This window comes from Capra hircus, chromosome 14 (genome assembly GCF_001704415.2).
Source record: "Capra hircus breed San Clemente chromosome 14, ASM170441v1, whole genome shotgun sequence".
Taxonomy (NCBI): Eukaryota; Metazoa; Chordata; class Mammalia; order Artiodactyla; family Bovidae; genus Capra; species Capra hircus.
The window spans coordinates 54631167-54656646 of NC_030821.1; the positions used below are offsets into that span (position 1 = coordinate 54631167).

Genomic DNA, 25480 nt, shown 5'->3' on the forward strand with positions numbered 1-25480 from the left:
AACAAGATATTTGGCTACTTGAAGAAGTGATGACTTCTGGTCTTTGACCTTTCTATCAGAGAACCCAGATGGAGATTCGGTGCTTCTCGGCAGGATGTTAGTTATCATTTTAGGGAAGACTTTCTCACTGTGCAAGACTTCCTATTCACTGAAGGATCATCTCTGCCCTATGGGAACCTAAATGCCAGTAGCACCTCATCCCTCCCCCACTCCCATCACCAGGGCAACCAAAATGTCACCACACAGGTCCCAATCCCCCAAGCGAGTGGAAGGGTGAAGAACGAGGGGAGATGAGATGCTGTGGGAATTCCAAAGGAAAGGGAGTGACCTACTGAACTTAGGACCCACTTCCACTCCAGAAGACCATCGGTTCTTTCCCTCCTTTATTCACCTGCACCACAAACACCTACTGAGCACTTCTTACCTCAGAGCACTATGACCCCATTGTTTCATATGAGGCTAGCTGGAGGGCAGACTTTTATCTACAGTTTAACCATCAGTCACTGCCTCTGCTATTAGCCACACATTGTTATGAATTGCTCGGCTGAGCTCTGCAAGCAGAGTAACCCAGTCTTCAACCACAGCCAGGAGGCAGGCTGCCTGGGGCTCACCGCAGATCCTTGTGGACTTTCCCTAAGTGTGGTAGAGCAGAAAGCTGACAACCACAGGAGTTCAGCAGCACAGCTCACCCTCCGAAGAAACAGGAGAGTGGAAATTAATTCTCCCTCCTCTCAGAAGAAAGGGCTTGTGGTGGATGATCTCTAAAACGTCCGTTTTAAAAAAGGAAAAAGACTCTATGTCCTTTCTAGTGCTATTATACGAATGGACCAATGGACGCCTTAGTATCCTGAAAATACTAAGATACGACCCTCGGATTTGCATCATATACCTTTATTTATTCTTTATTTTTAATCTTTTGTATTCTTTGACTCTTGAGAGTCCCTTGGACAGCAAGTAGATCAAGTCAGTCAATCCTAAAGGAAATTAACCCTGAATACTCATTGGAGGGATACTCACTGATACTGAAGCTGAAGCTCCAATACTTTGGCCACCTAATGAAAAGAGCTGACTCATTGGGAAAGACCCTGATGCTGGAAAGATTGAGGGCAAGAGAAAGGGGCAACAGAGAATGAGATAGTTGGATGGCATCACTGACTCAGTGGATGTGAGTTTGAGTAAATAGTAGGAGATAGTGTAGGACAGGGAAACCTGGTGTACTTTAGTCCACGGGGTCGAAAAGAGTCGGACACAACTTCACGACTGAACGACAGCTTAGTTTCTTGTGAAAGTGAAAGTCACTCAGTCTTTGCGACCCCATGGACTGTGTAGTCCATGGAATTCTCTAGGCCAGAATACTGGAGTGGGTAGCCTTTCCGTTCTCCAGGGGATCTTCCCAACCCAGGGATTGAACCCAGGTCTCCTGTATTGCAGGTGGATTCTTTACCAGCTGAGCCACAAGGGAAGCCCAAGAATACTGGAGTGGGCAGCCTTTCCCTTCTTCAGAGGATCTTCCCAACCCAGGAATCAAACCAGCGTCTCCTGCATTGCAGGTGTATTCTTTACCAACTGAGCTCAGGGAAGCCCTTCTTGTAGTTTCTTGTAAAAAGTATATATTTCGGTCTTCTTACTTCATATGATTTTACAGTCCCTATGTTTACACCAATAACATTCACTATAGTCATTGGTGTGATTGAATTAAAATCTACCATTTTCTTAAAGAAATAAATAAATAAAATACAACCCTTGGTAGTTCTTTACTACATGGAAAATAGAGCATTATGAAAACATTACATTCTTGACCTGGATAAAATCATATTGAAATTCTTACATCACGGTAACTTGCATGCCTCCTAATACTACCAGGCCAGAGCTGGTGTTTGTTTAATGCCTTAGCTCTTAGACACACCCTGCTACTGGATCCCAGACAACCATACCAAGATGTTTTCCATTTGCTCCTTGAGTCAGTCCCATGTAAAGCTTTCTTTCTGAAATTCCCAGTCTCTGGGTCTGCCACAAACCTTGGCCTTAAAGACAACAGTAAGAACAAATAAGTCCAAGAGTTGAGTGCAATAAAAGAGAAAACACCTCATTTGTGGCCCTCTCTTGCTGGTATGAGCTATTCTGTTGAAAGTCTGGGTCACAGTAAACCTTATTCATGCTGCATTCCAGCCCTGGCAGAAGCGCATCTGCTGAGATTTATCATCTGACCTTTGTCTCTGCATCGTTTCTAACGAAAACTAAAGCAGTGTGTAAATACTTTGAAAAAAATGTTAGCGCGAATACTCTGAATATGTTTCATGTTTGACGCTAAGAAAACAGGAGAAATATGTATGTTTTTATGAGTGACATCTAAAAATGTTAATTGGGTTTTTAAGACCCGTTTTTAAGCTTATCACAAATTTTCAAAAGAATAGTAAGGATAAATGATTTCACAAGGCACTCTAAACTTCAGTACGATAATACTAATATCACATTATGTTCTCAAAATAAAAACTTGATATCTGGGTTACCAAACAACGGAGAAAAGCATGAAGTCCTCCACATGAAGCAAAATAAAATTAAACCGTTTTGGATTGTTTGTGCTGCACTGTGCTTAGCTGCTCAGTCATGTCTGATTCTGTAATTTGTACTTCAATGTTAAGTATTACTTTTTGTTTTACTTAATCTAAAGTATATAGAAAATTTTAGAAGATAAATGGGTCAGTTTTGCTTCAAGTTTTCTTTTTTATGACTTCTCATGAAATAGTGAATCTGATGAGAATGTTTAATTATGTACATGCTGGGGTCTTTCATACAGAGGCAGTCAGCAACATTAATGAAATTATCAAATGCCACATGAGTCAAAGTTGTTGACCTGAATTAACTTACAACTGAGTATAACCTGACATTATAAGGCTGTGATAGGAAAAACATATCTGCGGGTAGACCCACATAGCTTGTAAGTGCTGAAATTTTCAGAAATGTGATAATGAAGTCTACATATTTGGGTATTAAAGATGAATGTCCCAAAGCTTGTTTTTAGAGCCTTGTACACTTTGCTATGATGTATGCATAAACTAGAAGAGAATATGTCCTTCAAAAAGGAACATGGTCAAAGATAATTAGGATCATATGCCCAGCTTCACAGTAGAATGAAAAAAAAAAAAAAATGGACCACTCCAGAGATATATTGTCTCATTTTTCTCAAAGCAATTTTCTAGGGAATTGGAATATGAGAAACTATAAGATAGAGAGAAAATTCCATAAACTGGGCAATTTTCAGTTTACCAAAGAGCTCTGTTGCTATGAAGTGCTTGAATGTGGTTCCATGGCCTTCTTTGGGGTTGAAAATAGTTTTTGGAACCCTAGGTAAGCTGATCTATACAATAGTATTGCCATATTAGGAAAGTTTCAAGCTATACTTATCCACCATGGACAGGGGCTTATTGAACAATGGTCTTCTAGATTGCAGAATTAAAGGGAATATATCTGTCTACATATTACACCCAATCCTATGATAGTAGAGGTGACCTTTGACCCCCAGGGAAGTAATGACAGTGACAGATGTTGTATAGGGGATGCCTTTCAGATAGCAGCAAAGAGGGTTCATGTTTTAGTGACCAGATAAGAAAACAAGTGTAGGCCTACATGCCAGAAATCAAATTACCTGGGCACAGATATGCTAAGGTAGTTCACATTACCTCGTTGAAAGAAGGCATCACTCAAGTCAGTCTCCCTGGGTCAGACTTTCCCAGGTTTTGACATCATCTAAACACAACGGACAGCAGACACGAATAAGCTTTGTCAGCAGAGTAGAAAGAATCTGAGTCTAGACATTCACAGTGTAGAGCTTGATTCTCTCCTCTGCTTTGCTCCTGTATGCTCAGCCACTGAAGTCATGTCTGACTCTCTGTGACCCCATGGACTGTAGCCCAACAGGCTACAAGAATTCTCCAAGCAAGAATACTAGAGTGGGTTGCCGTCCCCTTCTCCTTGGGATCTTCCCAGCCCGGGAATCAAACCCAGGTCTCTCTCATTGTGGGGAGATTATTTACCATCTAAGCCACCAGGGAAGCCCCACAAAAGGGCTAGGGAAGAGAGAATTTGCTCTCTCTGCCTGAGCTAGAACATCTATCTTCTCCTGTCCTTGGATGTCAGCCTTCCTGGTTCTCCAGCTTGCCAACAGCAGATGGGGCCTTCTCAGCCTCCATAATCACGTAAATCAATTCCTGTAATAAATTTCCTCATATACATATATAATACATGTGTATATATTATATATAAAGATATACTAATACATATTATAATGGTTCTAGTCCCCGGAGAACACTAATACAGGCTGAATCCATCCTATCAGACAAAAGTAGCCTCAATCTATTCTATTATTTAAATCATCGCAGAAACAATTTCCAAAATCTTCTTCCAGTAAACTTCACTACTTATTCAGATAAAAGTAGATACTGAGTTTGATCATGCCAGCCATTTGGTAGAAGAGTATAATTATAGAGTAGTCACCACCGTGGCTTTACACTGGAGTGAAAAGCACATGGAGTGGTGGAAAGAAACACACATCTACTCTCAATCTCCTACTTGAGAGTAGGAGCTTGACTACTTGACTATTCTCAAGTAGTCATTTTAAACAATGATTTGGGAAGTAGACAGTTAAGGACTGATCACCTGTGCACCTAAATTAATGTCAAACTGGTTTTCTGTAATAGCACCTTTTATGCACCTGTTTTAACCACCGTGCACTGCCATAAGGTGTGAGTTTCTGATACCACTTTTCTCTTATGTCAAGAAGTGGCTGTTTTGGAAATTTCACATGGCTCCTTTCTCAGCTGCATGGGTGGGAAAGTCCAGATCATAAAACACTGCTCCAGGTGGCCTCTGAGAGCCTCCATAAGAGCGTCACGCTCACAAAAATACAACTGAGGAGAGAATTCACAACGTGACACAGGCAGATGGTGGTCACAGGAGCAGCAGTGCAGACACCATTAGGTTGTAATTTTACCGTCATAATGGACAGCTGAACAGATAAAGCTGCAGCTGGGGTCGGCAGAGGGAGGGTCTCCAGGCTGAACGCCAGTATGTCAACCTCAGTTTCTGCATCTTTGTCTGCAGGAAGAGATGGATGCGGAAAGCACGAGCAACAGATGTAACTAAACATGGTGCTAAGTTATCGTCAATTGGATCTTATTATATGAACAGACCCAGTGCAATAACACAGGTTAGAAGCACAAGCTAGCAGTTGTCAGTTCTTGGGAAGCACCAAGAAAGCTTGGGAACCAAGTGGGCAAGGAGGAATAAGGGACCATCTTATAAGGTGTCCAAGTCTCTCTTGCTGTACTATCACCATCTTGCTATATCATTATCTTTCATTCTTTCTACTTCTAAGAAATAGAGTTTTACATGGGCTCCCCTGGTGGTCTAGTGATTAAGAATCCACCTGCTAATGCATGGGATATGGATTCGATCCCTGGTCCAGGAAGATCTCACATGCTGTGGAGCAACTAAGTCCTTGCTACTGCTAAGTCACTTCAGTCGTGTCCGACTCTGTGCAACCCCATAGACGGCAGCCCACCAGGCTCTGCCATCCCTGGGATTCCCCAGGCAAGAACTCTGGAGTGGGTTGCCATTTCCTTCTCCAATGCATGAAAGTGAAAGTGAAAGTGAAGTCGCCCAGTCGTGTCCAACTCTTAGTGACCGCATGGACTGCAGCCCACCAGTCTCCTCCGTCCATGGGATTTTCCAGGCAAGAGTACTGGAGTGGGGTGCCATTGCCTGCTCCGAACTAAGCCCTTGCACCACAACTATTGATGCCTGCACGCCTAGAGACCGTGTGCTCCACGACAAGGGAAGCCACCGCAATGAGAAGCCGGAGCACCGTAACTAGAGAAAGCCCCAGGGCAACAACAAAGACCCAGCGAAGCAAAAAATGGAAATTAATTAACTGTCAATTAACTAACTTTTTGAAAGAAATAGAGTTTCACACATATGACTTAGAAGTCTTAACTGTAACCAATTGAAGGGCTGAAAATGACATACCTACTATTCTGTCAATATCGGCTCAGTAACTGGGGTGGATCAGAATAGGTGGAGGAGGACAATGATTCCAGGGGTGAAGGAAACAGAGATGGAAACAGAAGATGAGGTGGGGACGAGAGTATTTTCCTTTCAGCATTCTGCAACAGTTTCTTGTGATGCTAATAATCCACCATTAAGCTAAACAATCCAAATATCTTCATTTTTCCTTCTGAGCAATTTCCGAATTAGCATTCCCTTGAAGTTGAACTATACATTTCTCAAAATGTTTCACTCTGAGAAACATAAAACTATCATCCTTTGTTTGTTTTTTTTGCTTAAATATATCTGATCAACGCTGCCTAGACAGGATTGCTACATATCATGCTTACATTTATGCACTGCAATATTTGCTGTTTAAAGAATATTACACTGCTGATTTGGCTTTTGTCTGTTGTTTATTACTGTTCAAATTCTTATCTCCAGGACTTTCTTGCAAATTGTTACTGCTGCATGCAATGGAGTTTATACATGAACATGTAGTTTAACCCTGTCAAAAACATCATTCCCCCTATATTTGAATGTGATGGAAAAAAATAAGTCCAATTACCAAGAACTCCCAGAAATGTCCAAGGATTTGATTCCTCGGGGTTACAGATGAAGCTTATGAAATCTGCCATGACTTACTGCACTATTTTTTCACTCATATTTACTGCAATCCAGACAATCTGTTCCTAGTATCATCTGACTTTCCACTGCTATCTTGGGTTAAGTTACATTGCTTTAAATGCTGCCTTTACAGCACTAATTCCATCATGCGGCTGTGAATTCCCCTCCATAAAGTGAGCCTCCGGTACTCACTTGAGCACCTTGGAGAAAATTGTGGCTACTTGTCCATCAGTGTAATTTTGATGCCTGTGGAGCGATGGTTCTCTGCTGCTTTTCCTTTCATTACAGGTCATGGAAAGCACGCAGGCAATGTAGGCGAAACTGGACCCAAATCTAAATTTCAGATGACTTCTTAATTAAACATAATGCAAAATACATATTAAATAAAGAAGTGTATTTCTAGTCATAAAAAAGAGCTTGAACTACCATTCTCCTAAAGCACATTTTAAACCTTTCATTGGCTTTTTTTTTAATCAACATTTCAAAATCAAACTAAATTTTATGATGACTAACAATATAAAAAATATAAAACTTAGATGTCTAAAATACATTTAAGTATAATTATCTCTTCAGCTTTAGTATGGTCCTCTAAAATATGCAAATAGTAAAATTTCATCAATATAATGGAACAAAAATATAGCATCATGAATTAGAATTCATCCACATTTTAAAATACCAAGCTAGTTTATTATTAATAAAGAAAAATAAACCAAGAAAAACAATATCTTGTACTTGTGTTGTCTTGAAAGAAAGTTGAGCCATTATTTATATCTTAATACCCCCAAATCCCTGCCTTCCAGTAAAAGTATCATCAGTAGTGAAGGAGTTAAAAAGTATGTACGAAGAGACTCTAGGACTAGTCAAACTAACATATTAATAATAGATGACCAATGCTCCTCTGTATGGTGTAGTCCGTGAAATGTTACAAAGCGTGAAGTCTCCCACTTGTGAAACGCTTCAACAGACAGATCCCTGAGGATGACTCCATCTGTATTTCCAACCACAGCTCTCTTTTAGATGAAAAGGCTGTGAGGAACCTTCCCAGGCTTCCTAATGGGTCAGTGGCTTTATCTAATGCTTTCCCCTAATTGGCCCTGCATTTCAGACACTCAGTCAATGATGTAGCTGCAATATTTAGATCTTTGACAATCATACCCTCCCAGGCCAGGGAAGAGTTTCCCATCAGAAAGCAAAAAGGATTCGTGGCTTCAGGTCTTAGAGAGAGAGGATAGTTGTTAGTAGGGGTCCCAGTGGTATTAGAAGATTCTATCTGGAGAGTGCAAGCATTGTCAGGAGTGGTTCATCTGTTGAAGAAAGTAGAGCATGCAAAAACTGTAGAATATCTGGTGTGCATAAACCTTGCATTTCACTCCTTTGTTTCAGGAGAAATTGGGGTGCCTCCTGAGAGACTCTAAAAATACACATCCATCATGAAGAGAGCCACCTCTACTAACAGAAATGGAAGAGAAAAGAAGTCTGCAGTGCTGCTTCATGTTACTTAGGTCACTTTGATCATGATTTAAAAATCACATTTTATGTAAAGAAACAGCTTGCTTAAATAACTACTCTTTCCAGCAGGTTTGGCCTGAACCCATAGAAACAACTCTCTTTTTAAATTCAGTCTTAAGGTAACACACACAAAAAATTGTTATCCTCATTTCTATGGCTTAGTTGTTGTTTAGTCACTAAATCGTGTCTGACTCTTTATGACCCATGGACTGCAGCACGCCAGGCATCCCTGTCCTTCACTATCTCCCAGAGTTTGCTCAGACTCAAGTCCACTGTGTTGATGATGCCATCCAACCATCTCATCCTCTGTCTCCCCTTCTCCTCTTGCCCTCAATCTTTCCCATTATCAGGCTCTTCCCATGAGTCAGCTCTTCTTATCAGGTGGCCAAAGTATTGGAGCTTCAGCTTATGCATCAGTCCTTCCAAAGAATACTCAGGGTTGATTTCCTTTAAGATTGACTGGTTTGATCTCCTTGCTGTTCAAGAAACTCTCAAGACTCTTCTCCAACACCACAATTCAAAAGCATCAGTTCTTTAGCACTCAGCCTTCTTTATGGTCCAACTCTCACATCCATACATGACTACTGGAAAAACCATAGCTTTGACTATACAGACCTTTATCAGCAAAATGATATCTTTGCTTTTTAATATGCTTTTTTTGGATGGCTTAAGCCATATCCTAATATACAATTTCAATATATAGCAGAATGTCTCCATATTTTAGTTTTCTCATCAGTAAATGGGAAAAAATATCAATATCTGCTTCATGGAGGTGCTGTAAGAAAGAAACAAGTGAATTTAGGGGGCAACAGGGTTTTATTCCAAATTGTAACAATGATTACTTTTTAAAATTCAGAATATAAACTTTATGAGCCAAACATATTTTAGTGTGCTCTCAAATATTCTTGCCTGAAGAGTTCCATGGACAGAGAAGTTGGAAGGCTACAGACTATGGGGTCACAAAGAGTCGGACATGACTGAGCAACTAACACACACACACAAGTAAATCACCTTTTCACAATCTCCTGCAAGATCGAATATTTGGTATTTCAATGTGAGGACAATAGAAAATTGAAGCTCATCCCAACCCTGGTGGAAGAAGGCATTTTGCTCCTTTTGTCATTGACTGCAGGACTTCACGGAGAAGGCAATGGCACCCTACTCCAGTACTCTTGCCTGGAAAATCCCATGGACGGAGGAGCCTGGTGGGCTGTAGTCCATGATGTCTTGAAGAGTCGGACATGACTGAGCGATTTCCCTTTCACTTTTCACTTTCATGCATTGGAGAAGTAAATGGCAACCCACTCCAGAGTTCTTGCCTGGAGAATCCCAGGGACGGGGGAGCCTGGTGGGCTGCCATCCATTGGGTTGCACAGAGTCAGACAGGACTGAAGCGACTTAGCAGCAGCAGCAGGACTTCACAGCCCTGGGGAAGATGTGAGGACCAACAAGTAGACAGGCGGGGCAGCTGGGCTCAGAAGAAAGCCCTCCTTCTGCCCCAGGAATCCAGCATCACCGATCAGGCAGAAACAACTTTCCTCTCAGTGGGGGATTCTAGAGTCTAGTCCAGAGGTCCCCAGTGTCTGAGATCTAATGCCTGATGATCCTCGGTGGAGCTGATGTAATCATAATAGAAATATAGTGCATAATAAATGCAATGTCCTTGAATCATCCCCAAACCACCCTCAACCCCCAGTCTGTGGAAAAACTGTCTTCCAAGAAACCAGTCCCTGGTGCCAAAAAGGTGGGACCGCTGGAGTCACCTAGAAGTGAAAACATGATCAACTCTGGATCATTTAGCCACAAATCAGTTATCAACTCCAATGTTTCAGAAGGTCCAAAAGCCATTGTAATAAAAGGAGTTCATAGTAGGATTTTTGAAAATAAAAACTTCTCCATTGTGTATACAATTTTGCACAGGCACTGGAAGCATTAGATAAAACATTTAGGTTAGGAAATACATTTTTTACTCAAGCATCAATTAGTTCCATTAAAAGCTTATAAATCAGTTCCCTACATGTCCAAGGGAAAAAAATAGGCTTTCTTCTATGAGTGCCCCATCCAAGTGGCAGTTGGTAAATCATTAGTAACTGGTTCTAGGGGGTGAGAGGAGGGCCCTGATTGGAGTTTGTGTATCTCTACGATGTGAATACTTACACCATAATAGATTTTGAGCTACCAATATGATGTCACTGGCTGTGGAATTGGAAAGTGATGCTGAGCAGCACAGTGTTACATAGAATTTCTACCATACCATCATAGACGTAAAATCACCCCTAAAGTACAGACAACAGAGCAATGCAGTAAAATAATTAGGAAGGATTGAATTTGGGATACTTATTACTTCTGCTTTTAACATAATTTAAAATTTGTATAACTAATGTTTAATAAAGGCTGCACTTAACAATTGGCTCACAGAATTTCTGGAAACATAACAGTAAATTTTCCCCGGTTGGTATGAGCTGGCCCTAGTACGATACTGCCTCCAGCTGCTACTACTCATCCAGATAAAAGGCAAATATATAGAAGACAGAATAGAAATCAAGCACGAGAAGTTCCACTTAAATATAAGGAGGATTTGGCTACTTGCAAAAATTTCCATTCTCAGAGAAAGCTTAAGAATCAACATCAGGGTCTTCTGTATAGAAGATTCAGACATTGACTTGCTATAGTGATAAAGACAGATCTAGAGAGAGGGCAATGGCACCCCATTCCAGTACTCTTGCCTGGAGAATCCCATGGACGGAGGAGCCTGGTAGGCTGCAGTCCATGGTGCAGTGAAGAGTCGGACATGACTGAGCTACTTCACTTTCACTTTTCACTTTCATGCATTGGAGAAGGAAATGGCAACCCACTCCAGTGTTCTTGCCTGAAGAATCCCAGGGACAGGGGAGCTTAGTAGGCTGCTATCTATGGGGTCACACAGAGTCAGACACGACTGAAGTGACTTAGCAGTAGCAGACCATTTCTTAGAAAACAATGAGAGCTGCTCAATCACGTCCAACTCTTTGTGACCCTATGGCCTGTAGCCTACCAGATTCCTCTGTCCATGGGATTTCCCAGCAAGAATACTCCAGTGGGTTGCCACTTAAGGACCCCTCAGAGCTAAGATATGATACCTTTCATAAACTATAATTTGAAAGAGCTCCCTCATCAAGAATTTATATTTTAAATACAAATTGATAACAAGTTGCCACTAATGAGAATTTTATATTTCCCAGTTTCTTAATTACGATCAGTCACAGCTAGTTATCAGGACAGGAAACACAACTTGAGTACAGAGCATTCCACTCTGTACCTTAATTAACCAATTAACCAATCAACCTCTGTTGCCTGGGGCTTCCCACATGCAAGCACTCCAACCATGTCTTTAATGACTGCAATAGAGAGAAACCATCAGAAATAAATTTAAAACTTATCGCCCCACCCATTGAGTTCCTATCTCTTACAAGAATCTGATAGCTACAATCCTATTCCAATACCTGTTAATAAAGGAACTGGGCCTCTGTATGAAGCCATTTTTAGTGCAAGTACCTGTAGACAGAGTGAAGAAACTCAAATATTTAATTCTACTTGATAAAATTAATCAGGAAAACCATTCTAGGAAGTCGTCCTCTATGCAGGGAAAAAAAAAAAAATCAACAGAACAAGTTCATCAACATTGCCATGATCTTGCCCCTCCTTCATTTAACAAAAGACCCTTTAATTTTTACAGTCAAAGCCCTTGTTAGTACCACCACTCCTGCTTGCTCACCAGCCTTCACCCGCATCTCTGTTTCCCAATAAACAGATGTGTGTGTGCTGTGTCTTCATTCGTGTCCAACTCTTTGTGACCCCCTGGACTGTAGCCCACGAGACTCCTCTGTCCAGGCTCCTCAGTATTCTCCAGGCAAGAATACTGGAGTGGGTTGCCAGCCCTCCTCCAGGGGATCTTCCCGGCCCAGGGATCAAATCCATCTCTTCTGTCTCCTGCATTGGCAGGCGGTTTCTTTACCATTGCCCCACCTAGGAAACCCTAACTCAGATAATTCTCCAAATTGAGGAACTAGGGATGCTCTTAATAAAAGTTAAACAGAACAATCTACTAGTTCAAGGATTTCACCTTCCCTAATTCTGTGATCCAGTAAAACTTAATGTTTTCACCTGATTTTTTTTTTTTTTTTTTACTATGCCCATCTTCAGAGAAGGCAATGGCAACCCACTCCAGTACTCTTGCCTGGAGAATTCCATGGATGGAGGAGCCTGGTAGGCTGCAGTCCATGGGGTCTTGAAGAGTTGGACATGACTGAGCGACTTCACTTTCACTTTTCACTTTCATGCATTGGAGAAGGAAATATCACCCCACTCCAGTGTTCATGCCTGGAGAATCCCAGGGACGGGGGAGCCTGGTGGGCTTCCATCTTTGGGGTCACACAGAATCAGACACGACTGAAGCGACTTAGCAACAGCAGCAGCAGCAGCATGCCCATCTTAAAATATCTGTTCTCCAATACTTTACATGCACCTACAAAGAATTTAACAAAGAGTGGATATATGTATATGTATAACTGATACACTTTGCCATACAGTAGAAAATAACACAGCATTGTAAGTCAACTATACACAGACAAGAAAAGAATGTTTCATTAAAGGACATTTAGGGTCTATCTCCTGTTTTATTTTAGTATCTGCCAAATATATCAAATAAAAATGTAAATTAGATAGTTTGCGCTATGTGTCATTTGTTTGTTCCACTATTTAACTAGCATTTTGAATATGAATCTTTGATGAAGTGCTATCTTTTAGTCTAATGTTGCATTCTGTTATAAATGCATGAAGATTCACACACATTAACATCAATTAGTGTAAATGTGCATTAAAAGCATGAATTTTTGATGCACTTAAGAAAGAAGGTCCACTTTAACTTCATCAAATATTTGTCAAATAGTTTCCCAAAACTGACACTCAAAATATCTTCAAAACTGTGTGAAAAATCTCTTTTCAAAATTAATGTCAAAATTATTTTGAAGTGTAACATAAAAAGTATTATAAGAACATCAAAATAAGCAATTAAAAAGATAACCATTTGTGGTTTTCTTCTTAACCTTCTCATTTTTTGCCTAAATTACTAGAAAAATTACTAGTAATTTTCCCTAAATTACCTAAGAATGAGCTTTATTTTTAAAAATGATTAATACATTTATTCTATTTCATGTCATCTCCACAATGATACTCATCAGCTAACTTTCAAAATGCAACACTTAAAGGGACCCAGTTCTTCAGCCCCATGCCAGTGTGCTCCTCATGGTAAGTGGATAGAGTTGGATTTCTGCCCAACATATAACACCTGTGCTCACACAACACACACATCTTTCTATTAAGACTCTGATAAAATATGCTCTGCTTCTTATCTCCCTGGATTCCTCAGTTTTGCTGGTCATCTATCTGTTCCACTTTTCTCTCCATCACAATTATCACTTCATTCTTTGGGACCTTGGGAAGAATAGAAGGTAGATGCTTCTGTGATTTGTCATCTTGTTGTAAAAGCCCTCAGATTTTGTGTTTTCCATTCTGATTTTTATCTAAAGAGTACTTTTTATTAAGCATTTGAATCCTGCTTTTTAAAGCAGGATATACTTCACAGATGAAAACAAATGCTTAAGAAAAATGTCAAAAGATACATAAATAAACCTACTTTATTTCCTACTTTTGCAAAGAAACCACACAGTTATATTAATATGTATCTAATGCCAAAATCTTAAGTAATATTAACTCAAAATTTCTTATGCATACATTTGAAATCCTTCTTTTATATAATCTGGATATTAGTCAAATGTTTCCTTGAGACCCAAAATGGACATTGTAAAATTCATGAGAGAAAAATGAAAAAACTAGAAAAAGCAGTTTATTTTTTTTAAAAAAAGAAAGTACTGCTAAAGTTCTAGGGGAAGAAAGCAATTTATTTTTAAGCATCTTATAATTAGGATTATCCTCTTGGAAATAATCAGAATGGAAATGATTTTGTTAAAACTAGGGACAATTGTTCAGGATGGGGAACACATGTATACCCATGGCTGATTCATGTCAATGTATGGCAAAACCACTACAATATTGTAAAGTAATTAGCCTCCAATTAAAATAAATAAATAAATAATTTTTAAAAACCCAATAGCACTTGATATGTGCTTTCCAGATGGCTCAGCAGTTAAGAATACATCTGTAATGCAGAAGACACTGGAGATGAAGGTTCGATCCCTGGTTGGGAAGATTCCCCTGGAGGAAGGCATGGCAACCTACTCTACTATTTCTGCCTGGAGAATCCCACAGACACAGGAGCCCAGTGAGCAAAAGTCCATGGGGGTCACTTGAGCATAAGAATTTGTGGGGAAAACAATTCAACACAGATACCCATAAGAATACATTTATTAAGCAAATTTGATACTCTGTACACATAAATAACAAAAGAGCTACAAAGGGTTTGTAGAAAAGCGGCTAATGCAGAATATTGTAATGATTTTAACACCTATCACATTTTAACGAAAGTCTCTTCATTAGACAAGCATTTAATTTCCTTAACCATTTCTAAGTTTTGTAACATGAACCAGACTATTTAAATGTAGAAAAAGAATAGAAACTAAATGATTACAAATTATACTGTTCCGGAGAAGAGAAAAAGCGGCTAAAAAACATCTTAAGACAAAAGTATCAGTTTATTTACATAGTAAAACAAATGTATTTCTGCATTTACTGCCAGATATCTATAACTGAGTGGTTCATTTCATAAAACTTAGTTTAAAAACATGTTACCACAACTACGCCACCAGGACACCTCTCAACACCTTTTGTCTCAGCATCACAGTAACACATGTGGTCACAGATGGTCTGAATGTGGAGTAGAGAGAAAGTTAACTGATTTTTCATGGCGAGAAAGAAAAATCACTAGCTTGATTCCATTTGACAGGATGTTCTCTAAAATAAAAACATAGAGACCATCGTGGTGTTAAACGTTGCTTGTTTTTTAATAAAACCTCTAAAGATTTCTGTTACTGTGAATATGGAAAGTAAGAGTTGGGAATTTTCAGTCCTCATAAAAATATGGCAGTCTCCTATCCATTAAGTGACGCAATGCAAGATGCAATCAATCTCTCCTGGTAATGCCCACCTCCAGGGACAAAGCTGCCCCCGTGATGTGGAGAAGATGTTGAAAGTTCTGTGTGTACAATCCCAAACTAAGTTCAACACTTTACCGAGACAACTCTAAGCTGCAGCGCTGTTTACAATAGCCAGGACATGGAAGCAACCTAGATGTCCATCAGCAGACGAATGGATAAGAAAGCTGTGGTACATTTACACAATGGAATATTACTCAGCCGTTAAAAAGAATGCATTTGAATCCGTTCTAATGAGGTGGATGAAACTGGAGCCTGTTATACAGAGTGAAGTAAGTCAGAAAGAAAAACACCAATACAGTATACTGACACATATATATGGAATTTAGAAAGATGGTAATGATAACTCTGTATGCGAGACAGCAAAAGAGACACAGATGTAAAGAACAGTCTTTTGGACTCTTTGGGGGAAGCTGAGGGTGGGATGATTTGAAAGAACAGCATTGAAACATGCAAATTAGCATACGTGAAACAGATCACCAGTCCAGGTTCAATGCAAGAGACAGGGTGCTCAGGGCCGGTGCACTGGGATGACCCTGAGAGATGGGATGGGGAGGGAGGTGAGAGGGGGGTTCAAGATGGGGAACACATATACACCCATGGCTGATTCATGTCAATGTATGGCAAAAACCACTACAATACTGTAAAGTAATTAGCCTCCAATTAAAATAAATAAATTAGTTTTTTGAAAAAGAAAATGGCTTGGAAATGTATGTGGAGGAAATTCTGGATTTAGAAACATGACATTAAGACTCCTTTAAATGTGGCAACTAAAACAGTTTACGAAAAGCACACAATCAAGTGTTTCACATGTATATAAACATTATTCTAAAACAAGCAAAATTAAAAGCAGGCTTCAAAAATGTGTCTAAAGTTCTTGGATGACTTCATGAATCTGTTACCTGGAACCGCTTTTTCAGAAAAGATTTACTTTGCACAGTTTTCTATGGGCATGCTTTTCACATTCTCTCCAGGCTCATCTAGCAAAACTAGGAATATGAATGTGAAATGTGAGGCAAACACTCAAATGTGCTCGAGGTTAGAAGCGTAGTAAGGATGGGAGGTGGCCAGAGCAGTGCAGGAAAGGAAGCAGAATGGAGACTGAGATTTTACAAACCAAAGCTCATTCAAATTCACTAGCCTTAAAATGGTAAATTCTCTCTAATGATATCCCCAGTCTGGGGAGGGGGAAGGTCAGAAACAGTTGAATGAGATGATAAAAATCTTACATTTGTTTCTTTAACTTTTAGAAGGAGTTAATGGACCATCTTTTAATGGTCCACATAGTGACTTAGTCATCAGCACTCAGCTTCTCTTCAGCAAATGTGTCCTCTGAATGCCATTCCCCCTCAACACCCACATTTATTTTAGTTGCTTCATAACCCCCATCTTCCAACAGTTGGTGGGAGCAGAAAAAAAACATGAAAGAGGAAAAAAGACAGCTGGATTCAGTGGAAAGAACACTAGATCTGGGAGTCCTACCCGGTGGTAGGCTGGAGGAGGCTCATACCAGCTCATCGAGTTAAACTTGGAATTTAATGAGCCAGCTGTTAACATAACCATTATTTTAAAATAAATAATAAAAACTTTAAGTCAATTGCATTAAAAAACAGAAGGACTAAAATATCTTAAGCACATCCTTTCCTCATTATTTTACTGTGTTTTACTTTCTTTATGCTGTTGAGGTTATTTATGCTTATTTGGGGGCTTCCTTGGTGACTCAGATGGTAAAGAATCTGCCTGCAATGCAGGAGACCTAGGTTCGATCCCTGGGTCCGGAAGATGCCCTGGAGAAGGGAATGGCCACCCAAGTCAGTATCCTTGCCTGGAGAATTCCATAGACAAAGGAGTCCATGGGGTGGCAAAGAGTCAGATATGACTGAGTGACTAACACTTTGCGCTTTTTGCATGCTTATTTTATCTGTATGATGGAAGGACCTTGTAATAGTCTACTTCAAATTGGCCGATGTGGGAGTATTGACACCAAAGAAATGGGCAAATGCTAAAAATCAGGCTGTAACATTGCTTTGTTGATTGTCTAGACTTAAGAAAATGATAGAGAACTTTTTTCTAGCAATGTGTCTTAAACTTAAAACGTGTCAGGTCATTATATTCCCAACAGCACAAAAGAACTGAAGCAACCCAATCAAAATATGGGCAGAAGACCTACATAGACATTTTTGCAAAGAAGATACACAGATGGCCAACAGACACATGAAAAGCTGTTCTGCATTGCTAATTATTAGAGAAATGCAAATCAAAACCACAAGGAGGTATTGCTTCACATGGGTCAGAATGGTCATCAACAAAATGTCTACAGATAATAAATGCTGGAGAGGGTGTGGAAAAAAGGGAACCTTCCTACACTGTTGGTAGGAATGTAAATTGGTACAGCCAATAAAGAACAGTATAGAAGTTCCTTAAAAAAAAATAGAATAACCATATGATCTAGGAATCCCATTCCTGGACATATATCCAGAACACCCCAACATTCACAGCAGCACTGTTTACAACTGCCAAGACATAGAAGCAACCAAAGCATCCACACACACACACATATATATATATACACACACACAATGGGATATTACTTGGGCATTAAAAAGAATGAAATAATGCCATCTGCAGTAAAATGGATGCAATTAGATATTACCACACTAAGTGAAGTCAAACAAAGACAAATATGATATCACTTATATGTGGAATCTTCAAAAATAATAATATAATTCAACTTACTTGCAAAACGGAAACAGACTCACACACATAGAAAATAAGGTTACAAGAGGGGCAAAAGGGTGGGGGGATAAATCAGGAATCTGGGATTAACAGATACACAGTATTACATATGAAATAGGTAAACAACAAGGACTTACTCTATAGCACAGGGAACTATATTCAATACCTTGTAATAACGTGTAATGGAAAAGAATCTGAAGCTGTACCTCTGAAATGGACACAATATTGTAAATTGACTGCGGTTGATTTTTTTTAAAAAAAGAAATGAAGAAAATAATTTTCCAGTACTTGAGAACTATTACCCAATTCAACAAAGAATCTGCATATGCTGGAAGAGGTCATGGAACAGACCTGACCTCCAGGTGACTCTGAAGAGGGACTCCAGGCAATGAGAGGCTCCTCCTGCTCTCCCAGTCGTTGGAATGCAAGTCCTGCCCACCACTCCCTCAGTAGAGGCTGCAACCATTTCAAGGATGTGGCCTTGACAGCAGTGTGCTATTGAGACCATCCAGAAAGAAGACATCACTGAACCAAGAAAAGGGTTCATCAGATTCATGGAATAAAAGAGATCCTGCCAGAATTAATCAGCTATGTAGAACTTACAATCAAGTGTACTGCATATTTTATTACTGTGTGTGTGTGTGTGTGTGTGTGCGCTCAGTCGTGTCCAACTCTTTGCAACCCCATGGATTGCAGCCTGCCAGGCTTCTCATCCATGGGATTCTCCAGGCAAGAACACTGGAGTGGGTTGCCATTTCCTACTCCGTGGTATCTTACTAACCCAAGGATCGAACCCATCTCTCTTGTGTCTCCTGCATTTGCAGGTAGATTCTTTACCACTAGTACTGCCTGAAAGCCCTATTTTATTATTATTTGTCAAACTGAGTGCTGTGCGTTCATCGCTAAGTCGTGTCCAACTCTGTGACCCCACAGACTGCAGCACACCAGGCGTCCCTCTCCTTCACGATCTCCCAGAGTTTGCTCAAATTCATGTCCATTGAGTCGGTGATGCTGATCTCACCATCTCATCCTCTGTTGCCCCCTTCTCCTTTTGCCTTAAATCTTTCCCAGCGTTAGGGTCAAATCAGGTGGCCAAAGTACTGGAGCTTCAGCTTCAACATCAGTCCTTCTAATGAATGTTCAGAGTTGATTTGCTATACATCCTTAATAGACATAATATTTATAACATATTATGTAATAATGTAATATATACATATATTTTTTGTTTGTCCAAGACCTAATCATCAAATGTTTACCATCAGTCCGCTGTCTCTACTATCTAAAAACTATTAATTTGAAGAAGTCCTTGAACTCTATGAGCATCACCTTCCTCTTCTGCAAACTAGAGAAATGGGTGCCTTCCTCAGAGGGTAATTTTAAGGGTAAAATAATGTTCATGTAAAAACCCTCTATGGATCACAAATGTGAATTTACCATCATCAATTCAGCCATATGTTTCAGCTCCTAATACAGGCACTCCTAAAGAATTGCAGGATTTGCAAAGATGAATAATGTTTGATCCTTATCCTCAGGTTGCTTACAGTCTAGTAACGTGTAAATCACTAAAAATAACGTAAGAGGATGACATGCTTTCTCACAGAGGAAAACGCAATATACTGTGCAATTAAAGGAAAAGAAGTGATTGATTTTACCTGGAGCACCAGGGAAGACTCCACAGAGAAGGTGGAAATTTTAGACAAGCTTTGAGGAGTAAGTTGCATTTCTATCAATTAAGGTGTATATGGAAGATGGAGGCATTCCAGGCTGATACATGAAATACCAAACACATGAACATCAAAACAGATACAATATCAATTAAGGACATCATAACTGCATTGAAAAATCTGCTATATCAAAAACCTTTCCATATCATTTGTGTGTAAAACAGAAAGATTGATGCCACTATAGATCACACAATCCAGTGTGCCCATCTACTATTTTGCATACTCAAAGGCTGACTAAATATTTCTTGTTTTCCCAGCATATAAGCCATGTCCACTTCTAACAACCAAAGCGTAAATGATCCTTGGCCCTTCTTTCCTTAATGAAAGAAACCATTCATGTTCCAGTGAATTTTCAAATTATTTTTCAGGAAAACTCTAGAAAATACATCCTATTTAATAGGATAGAAGGAATGTTTCAGAGATTTAAAGCAAAGAAGTCACTGATTTCAGATCTATAAATATATAAATTATGCTCACATTATGTAAACAATGAAGAGAACTTCTCAAGTGAGGGTTTAATGGGAGAGTCAAACACTGAGGCAAGAGAAAAGTGAAACCTCTTAAAACATTCATCGGTACAAGGACTAACTATTCAAGAAAGAGCATTATTTTAACCCTCAGTAAAGGGTTGACCTTATGCAGTCAAGCTCACCAAAAACCTTTTTCCTTCTGATGGTCAAAACAGGCTAGCTAATGTTGGCGACTTTGAAAAACACCACTTGGAAGAAAGCTTGACATAGCATCTAAACAGTCTGTCCTTAAGTGTAATAAAAGGGAGATGTCTATGAATCTCTCGCACATAGACGTCTCACACATCGGTCTGTGGCCTGGACCTCAAGCGATAGAGCACAGGGCCAGACTAGGTCCCAACAGGACATGTGTCAAGAGAGGTGTTCGTCCCACACTGAAAGCCCTCTCACTCTCCGCTCTGGTCCCCAGCTTCCCACTCCACGCACTCCCTGGCAAGCCACCACGCCTTCTGTCCCACAAGACAGCTATCAGTCTGTCGCTCTCTGAACACGCCGCATTTCAACAAAATCTGAAGAGAAATTGGAAGGTTGGAGGCTGAAACCGTCTGTTTCAAAACACACACAGCGCGACCTCCTATCCTTCCTGGAGAGCCAAGCCTCCTCAAACACCCGCTTTCAACCGCGTTTAACGTACGAACACCTCACTCTTAACTAAGACTTGCGGGCGGGGGGCGACCCCGTCTCCCCAAGACTGGGCATTCCCACGCTCCTTCTGATGACACCACGTTACTGGAAACCATCCCGAGAAGAAAGAGCCCACAAGCCCCCGTGAAACTTCAGCGGGAAGGCGGAGGGGCTAAAGCCCGCTGGCCAGCCCAGGGGCGGGGGAGTCGCTCACTCCCCCGGCGCCCCGGGGCAGTAGCCCCTGGACCGCGTGGCGACGCCGGGCGCCCGGGGCCCCAGGGAGACCGCGCCCTCGCGCAGGGCAGGGCCACCCGGCGAGTGCCCGCGGCTGGCGGGGAGGGTGAGGGCCGACGGAGGGAGCCGGGGCAGGAACTCACCAGCTGCAGCGCGCAGAGGCCGATGAGCGAGCAGCGCCCGGTGCAGCAGCCCATGATGCCCGCGGCGTCCGAGCGGCGCGCGCCGCCTGAGGTCCGCGTCGTCCGGCGCCGCCGCCTCCCGACTCCTGAGCGGCCCCCTCCCGGCGCTCGCCCGCCCGGCCCCGGCTCACGCGCCCCGCGGCCGCCGCTCTCCGCTCCCGGGGCCGGGCTCGCGCGCCGCCTTTGTTAGTTTCCCGGGCGGGCAGAGGTCAGTGCGGCGCGCACAGCCCGAGCGTCTGGCTGGGGTCCCTGAGGCCCGCGGGGCAGGTCTGCTTCTTGGGGAGGGGGAATCGGGCAGGCGGGGAGGGGGCGGACCGGAGGGAGGGAGGCTACAGATGGTGAGTGGGTGGAAGTATGTTTAGGGGAGGGGAGAGTGTGTGGGGGAGTGGGCGTCTGAAAAGTGGAGTGGGCTGTGTGTGCGCGCGTGTGTATGTCGGTGTGTGCTTGTGTGTGTGTCTGTGCGCGCGCGCTCGTGTGTGTGTGTGTGTGTGCGTGTGTGTGTGGCGGAGGGGGATGAATGAAAGGGAGTGGCGGGGGGAGGATCGGCCTGTCTAGTTAGGAGTCTGGAGAGAGGAAGAGAGAAAGAGAAAGAGAATGAATATGAATGAGCATGAACTGGGGCGACGGCTGGTGCGGGAGACCCTCGGCGCGGTTGGAACTGGGGAGACCCGGGCGCGGCTTTCTGGCCCGGGGCTGTGCTGGATGTTGGGAAGGTGGTCCAGGGATGTACGAAGCAGGGGACCGGGTTTGACTTTGATGCCCGGAGGTGGAGAGGGTGGGAGTTGAGACCTCTCGGTGGAAGACGATCCCGGAGGCGAGAAGCCGAGCGCAGCGCCAGGCCGAGCTCCGAGACGGGCTGCCGGCGCGGGCGCGTCCCGGCGGCCGGCCCTGGGCGTGGGGCTCCGGGTTCTCGGGGCCAGGGTCGCCCCCGGCTGCTGCAATCGGCTACCCCGGAGGCCAGCCCTGCTGGAGTCTCCGGGACGAGTTGACCGAGTTGGATCCGGCAGAGGCGATGCGGCGGCAAAGAGATGCGCTGGTACGGAGCGCGGGGAGAGTCGGAACCGCGAGGAGACCCGGCGTAGGTTTCTCAACTAAAAAGATGTTAGAAATTGTCACCAGGCATGAAAGATAAGGACGCGTGGCTTTTCTAGGAATGAGAATGTTTCCGGCTTGAAGATAAATATGATTTCTTCCCAGAGATAATTAAATTGTTTGAAAGGAGCTTGGAAATAAGCCCTGATTCCGGATGGTTAAGATCCAGGACCAACTCTCCAAGAACCCCAAGGAGGCTCTGTTGCTCGCTCTCTCTCCGCTAGTAGGTTACAGCCGAGGAGTTCTGCTTAGGATTCGGTTTCTTCAGGCTCAGTGTCAGTTTTCACGCGCACTTTTGCTACCTGGTGAAACAACGCGCGAAGCTCGCGCACTTGGAAGAGCAGAACAAGCCTCCTGGCCGATCGTCTGTCTCCAAAGAGGCTCTGCGGAACTTGGCACAGAAACCCCATCCTAACCCAGTGCTGCCCTCCTGGGTCCTTAGTGGTAGATTAGCAAGAGGAGAAAGATCTCTGCGTTTTTAAAAATTCACTCCATGCAGGGAAACTGCTCAAGCCGTGCCTTCAGGCATTACAGGGAGTTGTGGTTTTATTTGTCTTGAAATTAACTGGCTCTTGCTGAACTGTTCCTTCAGGACTGGTGTTTGTAACTTAAAGCATAGTTCCCAGGAAAATCGCTGCGTGGTGTCTCTGAAATGGTAGTAGGGACACACGAATAACCTGAAGATTTGGATCAAGGAGAGGGTAAAGCACATTTGTTGTTAGGTTGCACCTCTCTGTCCGATGTCTGAGAAGGGGGTTAATAGAGTCAGAAGCGTTAAAAAAAAAAAAAAAAGTAAGACTTTAGAGATCAAGGATTATGAGGACATGGTTCTTCTATGCACAATAAACAGCCATCACCTTTCATGATGAATGAAACAAACAGGAAAGAATAGGCACTGACAGATAGGTAAGTTAGCATACAAGAAATGATGGGGCAGAAATTCCAGACCACTGATTCCCCTCTAAAACTGTAGGAGGGAGGCAGGGCATGAACTACCTGCAACTTCCAGAAATTATCATAGCCTCTTCACCATCAGGAATTTCAATGAATGATGATAATAAACATAATGATCCTTTCTTCCCTCCACATTTACATATGTTCACCCCAATATCCTTTTTTTCATCACTTTATTTTTCAAGAAGTACCAAATTTGCAGCTAAGATGAACTGGATCCTTGCCAGGCACCAGGCTAAGTGCTTTACATACATTCATTTATTCCATCCTCGCAATGACCTATGAAGTAGGTGCTATGAGCCTCCCCAGTGAAGAGATGTGAACCGAAGAACAGGCATCCAGTGGTCACTGAATGGATGAAGAGGAAGGGAAAGCCAGGTTGGACTCAAGAGCTCCTGGATTTACACATTCACTGCACTGCCTTTGAATCTTAGGACACGAGTGACACCTGCAGAGGAGCTAACTGTTTGCTGGGAAGGAGACATAGTCTTTGCATTGGCCCCATCTCCAGAGCCAGTGGCACCATCCTGGTGTGATTCCAGGGGACCATGGTGGTCCTCCTGCACCTTCCCCTTCCCACTGCCCCATTTACGGAAGGAACCAGATTAGAGTCTTCCTTGTAATAATTTTAGATGGTTGCAAAATGCTTTTGGCTTTGAAAGAGAGGAGAGAAGACACAGCACTAGGGAGAAGTCTAGAAAGTATGTGAGGCTACCTGCTTTTCACTGAAGCCTCTCATTCTCGTTTTCTAAAGTGATTTGCATCATGAGGTAAAAATCGTCCTCGCCCCCTTCTTTGTTTTGTTTCTTCCTCAGTGTCACCCTCAAGTATTTCTTTCTTGTTTCTTTTGCCAATTGCTTTTGTCAAAAGCAATGCTAGCTGCCAGGTTTGCAAAGCCGAGTGATACATTCTGTCCCTTCCCCTCTAGGGCTCGGAGGTGGAAAGGGAGAGCAGATGGGTCAGGGAAGCTGAGCCCACCTGGGACTGAGCGCTGTCATCAAGTTCTCTCCCTCAGTGAGGGATGCCAAGGGAATGATCTGATCTCTTGGGGAGGGGAGAGGCGAAGAGAGTAGAAAACAACTGAGCAATGGAAAAGGGTGGGGCCTAGGGAGGATTTTGGAAAAGCTGATGCAGGAAGAAATTATAATCTAAGGAACAGCCTGTACCACTTCCTCACTGTAGAATCTCAGGCAAGTCACTTCGCTTCCAGCATGATGTGACTTGCCCTGTAGGACTAAGCCGGACGTTTGTTCTTCAACCTCCACCTACCTGTGTCTGGCTCCCTCGCTCCATGCAGATCTTAGCCTCATGTCACATCCTACAAGGCCTTCGCTGACCACACTGTCTGATGTAACACCCTAGCCAATCTATTGTATTTTCTATCGAAACAGTGATTTGTTTATGATTTCCCATCTCCCCCACTCAAAAACAATGCTATTTCTCCAGTGCTTACAATAGTTAAATTTATTATTTCTTGAATGAAAAAATATAACCTGTGGACATTTTTAGCATATTTCTTGCACAGTATAGGATATATATGTATACACACATGTATAGAGCACAGTAAATACCTGTATTAAACACATACGTATAAACATGCACACATACCCTAATGACATGTTTTTGTCTTTAGTCTGTCTTTTCTATTTCTCAGTTTCTTGGTAAAATTCCTTTTGAGAAACTCAAGTCCTGTTCCCCTTAAAGTTGAGAGAGAAGCAAATTATTTACACATGGGGAGAGTAACATACCTGGATTAAGAGAGCACCCCTAGAGAACAGACCCAAAAGTGCAGATTTTCAGACTGCATAATAGAGTCCACAGGTCTTTCAAATACTAGGATTTGAGACACCAGCTTGTAGGAACTGAAGTTCCTCCTTAATTATTTCACTGCTTGTTTCTCTCTTTTTTTCTTTCCTCCTGTTTGGCACTTTTGTTTGCATGAAATGGTGTTCAGAATGATAAGTGTTTTCCTATCTCCACTGAGAAAAGTTCCTAGACATGCCACTAAATAAGTGTCTTTTCCTGCTTGATTTGGGTGGGGATGGGGCCCTCCTGGGCACAAGAAAATTAAAATCCTC

General features: G+C 42.1%; 1 protein-coding gene and 1 pseudogene across 2 annotated transcripts in view; one reads left to right on the plus strand and one right to left on the minus strand.

The window, feature by feature from the left end:
- Nucleotides 1-24438, minus strand: part of NKAIN3 (Na+/K+ transporting ATPase interacting 3) — a 526059-nt gene extending 501621 nt beyond the window's left edge. Inside the window, exon 1 of one of the 2 annotated variants that reach the window (XM_018058468.1) lies at nucleotides 21318-24438. In XM_018058468.1, coding sequence (XP_017913957.1) covers nucleotides 21318-21371 — 54 coding nt within the window. In that variant the 5' untranslated portion in view covers nucleotides 21372-24438. The remainder of the gene's footprint in view (nucleotides 1-21317) is intronic. The other variant, XM_018058469.1, reaches the window with a different exon arrangement.
- The window catches only part of LOC102189772, a 155512-nt pseudogene continuing 152400 nt past the window's right edge, over nucleotides 22369-25480 (plus strand).